At 40.7% G+C, this 12,211-nt stretch overlaps 1 protein-coding gene across 1 annotated transcript in view; it reads left to right on the plus strand.

Moving 5' to 3' along the window:
* The window catches only part of HIBCH (3-hydroxyisobutyryl-CoA hydrolase), a 59,758-nt gene that overhangs the window by 28,350 nt on the left and 19,197 nt on the right, over nt 1–12,211 (plus strand). Inside the window, exons 8-10 of the mRNA XM_053471859.1 lie at nt 4,294–4,439; nt 5,218–5,304; nt 8,153–8,211. Coding sequence (XP_053327834.1) covers nt 4,294–4,439; nt 5,218–5,304; nt 8,153–8,211 — 292 coding nt within the window. The remainder of the gene's footprint in view (nt 1–4,293; nt 4,440–5,217; nt 5,305–8,152; nt 8,212–12,211) is intronic.

Raw genomic sequence — 12,211 nt, forward strand, 5'->3', positions numbered from 1 at the left:
ATGTGTTTTAACGTTATGTCCTTTTTCCATCTGCTTCTTACTATATATCTTAAGGGGGGGGGGGGAATGAATGGGAAGTTGTTGTATGCCAACTAGGGTCTAGGACTCAGACGCTATATTTGATCATTTACAGTTAACATCCTATGCCACAACTGCCTCTGCATTATATGAAAATAGCTTTCTTAAAAACCTATGAACCTTTTATCACACGTTATAACAAATATGACTATCTGGCTTCAACATAATCTGCATTTCTCAGTGTTTAAAAATGGATTTGATTTTAAGAAATAACAGATCCCAAGTCTTTACTGGCCCAATGGACATTTGACCTATATAGATAGCCGCATATGTAAAAAATCTGCAAAGTATGGGGTTCAAACTGAATTCTTGATCTCCATGGAGATCTGGAATTGTCAGGGTTTTAGTATGTATTATCGTACTCTCTGACATTTCAGGTGTCCAAATTAGGAAATATTTGTTGAGGGTGTGGCTGGAGGCAGGAAGGGGCAGGGTTGGTGCTGGTAATGGTAAAAAGCTCATCTTAAAAGTGTTGTATGGTGGTCATGTGAGAGTATTACAGAGTTGTTGATTTTACAGCTCTCTAGGCCAATCAGGGGAGATCAAAGGCTCTTCTCAACCGGAGCCTGATCCCCACTACCCGCATGTCCGACAGTGCCCAAAGATCGGAATTGTATGCATTGTGCAATGCCAGTTTGCAGCTTCTGGCAGGATAACCTTATAGAGGTTGGTCCTTCTTAATGTAGGCCTAAGTTTGTTATATATTTTTTCATCTCATTACAATCTCTCTAGCGTAGACCTTGCAATCTCTAGAGAGACTTTGACATTTCTGGGGCTTTTACTAACGTACATTAGTTCTTGGGTTTCCCAAGTTTAAAAACGTGCATTAAAAAATGTTGTCTTATTCTTTGTGTTGATATTTACACAGTAAAATGTTTTTGGTTTTTTTCTCCACCCAACTTACTTAACTGTTTAAAATGGTTATTTACATTTTTACCGATAGCCGTGTATTCTGTATCAGGAGTATCGATGTTAATTCACGTTTTATAGTAACTACATAGATACTTTAATCTGTAGTAATATGATTCGGAGCACAGTTTGGTCAGCTACATTAGCTGGTATCCCACTTTAATCTAATATTTGCTTTTCAATACTAGAGCTTTATGCTCTGGAAATCTGTGTCAGTCCTGTCTCCGGTTGCAATCCCTGAAGGGGTTCAGTGCCAGACCAGGAGAAAAAAAGGATCTCTCTGCACAGACTGTCTGATCTGCAGCTTAAAGGATTTCACAAAAAGAAGTCTTACATTATTTTCTCTTATTCATTCATGTTACTTTTACGATTTAGTTTAGAATTTATGTGGAAATAATGGTAGAACATTATTTTGTTGTATTTGTGCCAATATGCGATAGGATGCATTGTTTACAGTAAAGTAGATATCCATGAATAGCTCAACATGTCCTGATAAAACAATATAATGGGTTTCTCTAGTTAAAGTGTAATCTCTGTGTAGCATTGTCACCTAAATGTATCTATAGCAAAACTATGGTAAAATGTGCCATGACCCCCAGTGACACAAATAATAAAAAGGCTTGGATGTTAGGCCCATATGCATCCTAGGTATTTAGTTCTTTAAACTCTGCTTCATAATGTGTATTTGTTTTAATGCAGCTAGATTTGTGATTAGCTACATTCAGGTATGTGATAACATGTTTAGCGTCGTATAAAAGCAAATGCTGTCTGCAGTAACAAGTCATTTTGAAAAAAAATAGGTCAGCAATGATACCACTGGCTGTAGTTGAATTTTAACATCCATCTTTCCCATTAATTGGATTGGCTAGCTGTAGTGTCAGTGTGGGACAGGGCTTAAAGTGAAGTGCACTATAGTTGAACCTGTATGCCCCACTATAATTCACACCAATCTTTTGGATAGCGGAGGAAGGAGACAGATCGCCGCTGTCATGTTGTGTGCAAGGAGGTGAGGGGCTGCCACATCGTGTTGTATGAAGGGATAAGAGGGGATGGTCGATTGTGATATATGCAAGGAGGAAAAGTACTGCTGGATGTTGTGTGCAGTCTGATCTTGTGTCAGGGAGGTACCACATAGTGGGGTTATCAGACAGTGTTGTGTACTTAGGGGAAGGGCTGCCTTATAGTGTTTTATGCATAGCTGGAGGGGAACTGGATAGTTTGTGCTGGGGAAGGGCTGTTTACATGTGATGGGGGGGGGCTGCTTAATTTTTCTAAGGAAAATCCAAAAAGTAGGCAAAGAGAAGAGATAGTGTGAGATAGAGAGTGAGGGAAAGAAGAAAGATGGTAGTGAAGGAGAGCAAATTTAAAGTATTTTTGGTCTGACAGAGCTTCAATGGGCTAGCCAGTTCTGAACAAAAATGAATTAATAAGGTAAGGTATACATGATTGTTTACAACTGGTAATCCATTGGATAATCAGTTCATATTTTAGTCGGAGGTTTAATCCAGTGTATTTGATCAAAGCTGGCAGTATAATTATGGGAACCACAGCATGTTTTGGATAACATACATGCATCCATTTGCAGGTGTATACTAACTCTTTGCAGAACAGTGATGAAAGAAGAAATAATCCAAAAATGCTGATTTAAAAAATGAAAACAACCTTAAAGTAATAAATATAGATCTGAGATGCTTGCAAAGCCCTTTGATCTTAGAGCATCTCCAAATGAGTAATAGAAAAGAATGCATTATTTTTAGTATGCGCGCCCTGTTTTCTTACTTTATTCCTCATTTTAACAAATGCAACCTCGGCCAGTTTAAAAAGAATCTTGGTTATTTGTATACACAGACTAAAATCTTTAAAAATGGAAAACCCTTATAATATAAGTTTTCATTTTAAATAAACAATAAATGTTTTTTTTTTTTGCAGTGTTGGGTTTAATTTTTTGTTTCATCCTGTTAGTGAGTTCTCATACTTTTTTTTTCATTAGATAGAAAAGCTTATTTTTCTTGACTGACTAGAATTCTGGGTTGGACGTCTTAATTATGCCCTGTTGACCCTCTTCTTCTCTGTTCTGAAAAGTGCTCTGAAGGCTTTCTGGGTTGAAGCAGTTCAATAGTGATTATATTGAACATTTTGGCATGTCATCAGATAAATCATTTTCCAAATGTGATGACCTTACTGTGCTGCGCCAAGTACTTCAAACAAGGTCACATGTAAATGTTTATCGCCCACTTCAATTATGTCCAACAATAAAAAAAAATTATACCAGAAGCTATATAAGTACTTCAACACAAATAAAAATAATCAAGATCAAAATGCACTATTGTGTAATGGGTTTGCAAATCCCCTTTTAAGTGGTTAAAAGTCCATGGCGTTGAAGCTGTCATTGTCTACTTTTTTGCCCGCAGTATGGGTGTGAGGAGGGGTGTGATGCCTCAGATCAGTAAATCACGTTGAGTCAACTTACCAATATTACCTACCTACTTAAAAATGGATATTGTACAAAGGAAGGGTAAAGGATATATAGTTATAACATCAACATAGACTCTTGGTAATCAAAATTGTAGTACCCTAAATAGTGCTTTCCTTTTAAACTGTGGAAACACACAAAGAAAAAGTAAAAATGGCAATATATAAAAAAACAAAAAATAAAAAAAAACCCTTTACTAAAATAAGACATTATATAAAGACTTTAAGTAATTTTGCATAGAATTTCTTCTACACAGTAGATGCCACTGGTGAACAAATTTGCCAAATTTATTTTCTGCAACATTCCTTGATTACAGTAATACCCACGTACATATTTATATTCTAGAGGGCCAAATCCATCCCTTACATATTACCCTATAGCATACTATTTTCTACTACTGCTTTAAGGGATTTGCAGGCAGCTTTTTTAAAAATGTATTTTTTTTTACTTGTGCTCCTGGGGTACTTAAAAATATATATAGACTTTTTTCATCTGATCTCCCATGTACTTCTACTACTGTGATCAGCAAGTATGGCTCCACTGCCTTGCTTATCACAAAGTGTCAGTAAGGCTGTGGAGCCATGCTTGCTGATCACAGTAGTAGTGTCAGGATTGACAGCTAATGGAGGCGAATGCCCAAATGGGGCATTTATGTTATGACAGGATAGTGGCATCGCTCTGAAAGCATTTTCCCCAGAAATTGGAGTAGGTATAGCTAGTCTCTGGGGCAAACAAGTAATTGCATTAAGACTAGACTGATTCAATATCTACTTGGCAAGTAGCAATGTTTTGTGTATTTTGATTTTGTTAAATTATTTTTTTTTTATATAAAGGACTGTTTCCTGATGTTGGCGGGGGGTATTTTTTGCCTCGCCTTCCTGGTAAAATCGGCTTATATATTGCCCTTACTGGGTTTAGACTAAAGGGAAGAGATGTTCAGAAGGCTGGAATTGCAACTCACTTTGTGGAGTCATCAAAGGTATGTTGTACTTGACACATTAAAGGGGAAGTCCCATAGGTTTCCTAAGGAGCATCAAGGAGTTGGTGATGGTGTTGTTTAGCATAGTTAGTGATTTAAGATTAGTGTGAGTTTTATTTAGCAGTCTGGAATAAAGATGAAAACCCAACACACAATTAATTTGAAAAGAAATATGTGAATGTGTTGTTATTTTATTGTAACACAGACCTTCTTTTGAGACAGGCCCCTTTATCAAGAAAGCCCCCAAAAAGTCTATCATAATCTTCAGTTTGCACTTTGCAGCCTTTCTTATCAGATTCAGCATTCCCGTGTACATCGCAGTAGTTTTACCATGGTTTCCATCCTTGGCATAACTACAGGGCTTTGGAGGGGTGCAGCTCCAACTGGGCCTTTAGTTCCACCTTGCACCCCTGCATCTTGTGGAGACCAAATGTGGGAGGGAGAACCATGCCTTCATCTGCACAAGTCTCTTCTTCCCTTCTCCCTTAGAATCAGTATGTTATGGTAGGCCCATAATGACTATACATGGAGGGAATTATTATTAGTCTGTATTGGTAGAAATATGCTTGGTCTACCACTTCACTAACAGAACAGGAGATGACAAAACTACACTTTGCATTGGGATACTAAAAAACCCTTGCAATGTGATTCAGAGATCCTTTTTCATTAGGCTACATTAGAGATATATTATTGATTTTCAGCCCTGGTTTATTATAGGTTTTTGTTTTTTTTTCACACATCTGCACTTGCTTAAGTCTTTCTTTTTATTTATCAAAAGATTTCATCTCTTGAGAAAGATCTTGTCACCTTGAAGTGTCCTTCTAAAGATGAAGTTGCCAGTGTGCTGGACAGTTATCAGAAAAAGGTACCCATCAAGATATGGTTTAAATGTAGCACAGACAGTCCACACTTTGCACACGGCATGTGCAAAGAAATGTCATGTTTGAATCAAATGTTACTGGAGAGGAAAGAGCAGAGAAAAGGCCAGTTCTTGGCACTGATCTATCCCTGACAGTCTTCTGGGTTTCTGAAAGTGACATTCCAATATGTGTCTGTACAGTCGTGGCCAAAAGTTTTTAGAATGACACAAATATTAATTTTCACAAAGTCTGCTGCCTCAGTTTAGATGATGGCAATTTGCATATACTCCAGAATGGAGTCCCTCTTTCACATGAAAATTAACTCAATCCCAGAAAAACATTTCCACTGCATTTCAGCCCTGCCTCAAAAGGACCAGCTGACATCATGCCAATTATTCTTTTGTTAACACAGGTGGGAGTGTTTATGTGGACAAGGATGGAGATCAGTCCACTGCTATGCTGATTGAGTTAGAATAACAGACTAAAGCTTTAAAAGGAGTGTGGTGCTTGACATCATGGTTCTTCCTCTGTTAAAAATGGTTATCTGCAATGGAAACGTGCTGTCATCATTGCGTTGCACAAAAATGCTTCACATGCAGGGATATTGCTGCTAGTAAGATTGCACCTAAATCAACCATGTATTGGATCATTAAGAACTTCAAGGAGAGAGGTTAAATTGTTGTGAAGAATGTGTCAGGGTGCCCAAGAAAGTCCAGCAAGCGCCAGGACCATCTCCTAAAGTTGATTCAGCTGAGAGGTTGGGGCACAACCAGTGCAGAACTTGCTCAGGAATGGCAGCAGGCTGGTGTGAGGGCATCTGCATGCACAGATACTTTTGGAGGATGGTCTGGTGTCAAGAAGGGCAGCAAAGAAGCCACTTCTTTCCAGGAAAAACATCAGGGACTGATTTATATTCTGCAAAAGGTACAGGGATTGGACTGCTGAGGAGTGGGGTAAAGTCATTTTCTCTGATGAGCACTACCATCAGTATTGTGTCATGCCAACAGTAAAGCATCCTGAGACCATTCATGTGTGGGGTTGCTTCTCAGCCAAGGGAGTAGGCTAAGAACACAGCCGTGAATAAAGAATGATGCCAACACATCCTTCCAGAGCAGCTTCTCCCGACCATCCAAGAACAGTTTGGTGACGAACCATAAGGCAAAAGTGATAACTAAGTGGCTCTGGAAACAAAACATCTAAATTTTGGGTCCATGGCCTCGATACTCCCCAGACTTTAATCCCATTGAGAACTTGTGGTCAATCCTCAAGAGACGGGTAGACAAACAAAAACCCACAAACTCCAAGCATTGATTATCCAAGACTGGGCTGGCATCAGTCAGAATGTGGCCCAAAAGTTAACTGACAGCATGCCAGGGTGGATTGCAGAGGTCTTGAAGCAAATATTGACTCTTTGCATAAACTTAATGTAATTGTCAATAAAAGCCTTTGACACTTTTGAAATGCTTATACCTCAGGATGCCATAGTATCTGCTAAAAATATATAAGAACACTGAAGCAGCAAACTTTGTGAAGATCAATACTTGTCATTCTCAAAGCTTTTGGCCACGACTTTAAGTGTGTATATATACAGTTGTGTGAAAAAGAAATTCTATGATTTTTTCATATCAGGGCATAATAACAATCATCTGCTCATTAGCAGGTCTAAAAATCAGGCAAACACAGCCTCAGATAAACAACAACACATAACATATTACACTGTGTCATGATTTATTGAACAAAAATAAAGTTAAAATGGAGAAGCCATGTGTGGAAAAAGTAGCTCTTACTGCTTCCATAGGAATTAAGTAGCAGACAGGTGCTGCTAACCTAATGCCCTCGATAAATTGATTGTCAGCAAGTGTGACCACATATAACAGCCAGGGTTTTAGAAATTTGCTGGTCTGGAGCATTCAGGTGTGTGTTAACACAATGCCTAGGAGTAAAGACATCAGTGATCTTAGAGAATTGTTTTTGCTCACCAACCTGGGAATGGTTATAATGCAATTTCCAAACAATTTAAAGTCCATCTTTCTACAGTGAGAAAAATTATTCAAAAGTGGAAAACACTCAAGGCAGTTGTCAATCTTCCTAGGAGTGGACATCCCAGCAAATTCACCCCAAGGTCAGACCGTGCAATGCTCAGGGAAATTGCAAAAAACTCAAGTTATATCTCAGACTGTACAGGCCTCGGCCTTTAAGTTTTTAACTGTACTATCAGAAAAAAAGGACTGAACAAGTATGGCTTGTTCGGAAAGGTTGCCAGGAGAAAGCCTCTTCTCTCTAAAAAGAACATGATCGTGCGGCTTAGGTTTGCAAAGAATCTGAACAAACCACAAGACATCTGGAACAATGTCCTTTGGACAGACGAGATCAAAGTGAATGTTTGGCCATAATCCACAGTGCCATGTTTGGCAAAAAACAAATACAGCATATCGGCAAAAACACCTCATACCAACTGTCACGCACGATGGTGGAGGGGTGATGATTTGGGCTTGTTTTGCAGCCAGGGGACCTGGGAACCTTGCAGTCTTTGCGTCGACTATGAATTCCTCTGTATACCAAAGTATTGTAGAGTCAAATGTGAGGCCATCTGACCGACATCTAAAGCTTGGCCGAAATTGGATCATACAACAGGACAATGATGAGAGTGGGACAAAATCATGACATGGTGTAATATGTGATGTTTTGTTGTTAATCTGAGGTGGTATTTACCTACATTCTCTATGGACTAGATATATATATTGTAAATACACACACACATACATTTTACAGAATTAATAGTAATTATATTTTTTTTTACATAATTTGGGTGGAGCAAAATATTCAAATGTTTGACTTTTTTCTTTCGTGCAGAGTGATGCTGTGGAGAATGAGCCATTTGTGCTTGCAGAACACCTGGACAAGATAAACAGGTAATACCATAGATGTTACAGATGCAAGTCTTTGACACTGACAGCACAACACATAGGGCCAGCGGCATATTCTGGCCAAGGCCTGCCTATTGGACAATCCGGCTCCCCACTGCTTCTCAATGGGCTGTTACACTATGGAGAAGTGTGCTTACCTAACACAGACTGTATAGCAAGCTGTACCTGTTGCTGCATGTCCTTCAGTAAAGCAATAAGGTCTCAGTTAGGACTATAAGGATGTGGAATTCTCTGCCTGCAGAGGTAGTTTTATCAGAGTCTGTATAGACATTTAAACAACAACTGGATGAATACTTGGAAAAACATAATATTCAGGGAGATAATCTTTAATTATAGGGAAACGGCTTATGGATCCAAGGAGAAATCTGACTGCCATTTTGGAGTCGAGAAGGAATTTTTTCCCCTGGTTAGTGCAAAATTGGAAAGAGTCAGACTGGGTTTTTTTCCCTTCTTTTGGATCAACAGCAACAAATTAACAGATAAAGGAAAGGCTGAACTTGATGGACGCATGTCTTTTTTCAGCCTATGTAACTTACCTATGCAAAAGCCATAAGGTCAGTGGCAAAGGATGGCAGTGTGTACATTGCTGCACATAGCACTGGAGATATTTGTGCCATGAGTTGTGTGGTTTTGTGTGCTCAGGGAAAAATGTATAGAAAGTGCCCGTGTTTTATGGTTGCAGCATATTGATGATTACAATAGTGTAAAACAAGTAAAGGCCAATGAGTAAATATAAGAACACTGTTTTCAGCTAGCTGCTTAATTTGTCAAAACCATTTTTTCCCCAAAGCTGGTCATTCTGCCCCATGTGCTATTTCGGGTATCTTTGAAGCCGGCCAATGAAATTTACCCCATCAAACCATATATTTTTAAAAACTAGACACCCCAAGGTATTTCAAATGCTGGTATTTTAACCATTTTCATGCTCTAGTTTACCATCAGCCTTTGTCAAACTTTATGGTACTAAAAAAATTTTTTATTTTTTTCACACACGTTGTACTCCAGGTATAAATTTACAGCACCTGGTAAATGTCACTGCCAAACACCCCAATATGTGTTCAGCATCTCCTGAGCGCAGTGATACCCCACATGCATGGGTTTGTTAGGTTGTTTGGGGACTAAAAGGCCCTTTTTGAGAGGTGTGCATTTTTCAAATTGGAATTTTGACATGTCAAAAAGTCTGCCCACATATCCTATTTCGGGTATCTTTGAAGCCGGCCAATACAGTTTACCCCATCAAACCAAATATTTTTAAAAACTAGACACCCCAAGGTATTTGAAATGCTGGTATTTTAACCCTTTCCATGCACTAATTTTACCACCAGCATTTGTCAAACCTTATGGTAGTAAATTTTTTTTGTATTTTTTTTCACACACGTTGTACTTCAGGTATAAATTTACCGCTCCTGGTATATGTCCATGTCAAACAACACCATAATATGTGTTCAGTAACATCTCTTGAGCGCAGTGATACCCCACATGCATGAGTTTGTTGGGTTAGTTGGGAGGTAAAAGGCCTACCCCATCAAACCATAATTTTTTTTAAAACTAGACACCCTATGGGCATTTATAATGCCAATATTTTAACTCTTTCCATGAGGGGATTTTTTTGAAGATAAAGAATTGTAGGACTTGCTCATAAAAAACATTTATATTAAAACGCCTAATGATCTGGTTTCCTGTTCTCCCACGGAGATAGCGGACCCCTTCGGTCATTATTACCGGTCTTTGTATGATCTCCCCTGAGTCCTTGGGCGCTGGCCGGGACGCTCTCATTCAGGCGTACCTGGAAGAACATGTCAGTCGTAAACTGACTGTAGACCAGGCGGAGGCTTTGGAAGCTGGGATCGGGGAAGCTAAAGCGTGGGCGGCGGTGCAGTCTATAGCAGCGGGGAAGGCACCAGGGCCCGATGGTCTACCTTTGCGATACTATCCAACCTTTTGGGACCAGTTGAAGACCCCTTTTACTACACTCCTCAATACTATCCGAACGGGGGAGCTCTTACATCCACATTCTTTGATGGCGACAATCGCTCTTTTGCCGAAAGACGGAAAAGGATCCGCTGTTATGTCAGAGCTACCGTCTCATATCTTTTTATCACGGTGCTGGCGGCTAGGTTGCAGGGAGTGCTGACGGGCCAGAAAATCCTTCTTTTGTCGACTGACACAGAGAAAGCGTTCGACAGAGCGGCCTGGGACTTCATGCTCCAGACCCTCATGGGCTTTGGTCGAAGCTGGCTCCACTGGATTATGCCCCTTCTGCATGTATCCGCTTAAATGGTGCCCTCACGGCCTCCTTCCCTATCTGCAATGGCACCCGGTAGGGATCCCTCCTGTTTGTTATCTCCCTAGAGCCCTTCCTACAGGCTATAAGGAACAATACTAGCATACATGGCTTGGTTTGCCCGACCACGAGCTTAATGTGTCTGCCTACGCTGATGACCTACTCTTTTTGATTTCACAACCGGTTATCTCTCTCCCGCACATACATGATGCGTTGAGAATTGATGGTTCCCTATCTCATTTTAAGATTAATGCTGACAAATCTGAGGTCTTGGATGTGTCCTTGTCCGCGGCGGACACACGTGCGGTGAGTGCCTCGTTCCCATACAGGTGGTGTCGGGAATATACCTGGGTGTTTTGCTCCCGAGAGATCTCACGACGATGTACAACTCCCTAGGCTTTTACAGCAACTGCGGGTTGATCTTGGTCGTTGGAGTTTCCCACACCTGTCTTGGCACGGTCGCGCTAGCGTGATAAAAATGAATGTTCTCCCGAGAGTCCTATCCCTCTTCCAGACATTGCCGGTAACCGTCCCAAGGTTTTTCTTTCTGGAGCTTCGGGCTCTGGTGACTGGGTACGTCGGTCGCCATAGGCTCAGCTATAAGGTGCTTACGCGTCCAAAGGATAAGGGGGGGCCTCTCCCTACCTGACTTTTTCGGCTATTATTGTGCTACTCATTTGTTACGCTTCCTCGAGTGGAGGTTTTGCCCTGCTTCCAAGATATGGGTCGAGATGGAGCAGTTTGGCTCGCGGATTCCCCTTTCTAGTTGCATGGGGCTTCAGCCCGAGGTTCTCCAGTCCACCCTTAGCTCAAATCCCTTTGTCAAAGATTCCTGGGGGATTTGGTGGAGGAGGCGAACTCTTTTCTTTTCCATCGCCGTTAACCCCTATAGCTGGTAACCCGGGTTTGGAGAGGGGTTTTCTCGTTTCTCCGGGGATGGCACCCAACCCTACTGTGTCGCGGATTTGGGACGGTTCGGCCCCCTTGCCTTTTGAGTGGGCGGCACCCTTGGCCAGTGGTACGTTGCTGCAGCGCTTCCGATACACCCAGATCGAAATCGCTTCCTAAGCTGTTTTGGCTTTCTTCGCTTGTGAGGCTTCCGTGGATGCTGCAAAGCCGCTGATTGCGGTGAAAACGCAGCGATCGTGGCGATGCAGCTGTTTAACGGCAGCCCGTACATGTATGGGCTTTGTCGTTATCACGTTGCACCGCAAGCCCGTACATGTACGGGCTTTGTCTTAAGGTGTTAAAGGTAGAATTAATGGTGTATGTGAAATGTGCGGTATAGAAAAAAGTAAATCATGGTGGACAAAATGAAAAATAATTATATTGTGCTCACTTTGGCCCTCCTTGTGATTATGATTTAAGAGAGAGTTCCATTTTAATCACTTCACGACAAAGCCCGTACATGCAAAGACATGATTAGTCTATACTTTTAATGGTAGGTTTGTTTGAACAGTGAGAGACAGAATAACAACAAAAAAATCCAGAATAACGCATTTCAAACTATAAATTGATTTGTATTTGACCCCTTTGCAAAACATGACTTAGTATTTGGTGGCAAAACCCTTGTTGGCAATCACAGAGGTCAGACGTTTCTTGTAGCTGGCCACCAGGTTTGCACGCATCTCAGGAGGGATTTTACCCCACTTCTCCTCTCCAAGTCATTAAAGACAGCAAGCCAAATAGTTTGATTTTGGT

Source organism: Spea bombifrons, chromosome 7 (genome assembly GCF_027358695.1).
Source record: "Spea bombifrons isolate aSpeBom1 chromosome 7, aSpeBom1.2.pri, whole genome shotgun sequence".
Lineage (NCBI taxonomy): Eukaryota > Metazoa > Chordata > Amphibia > Anura > Pelobatidae > Spea > Spea bombifrons.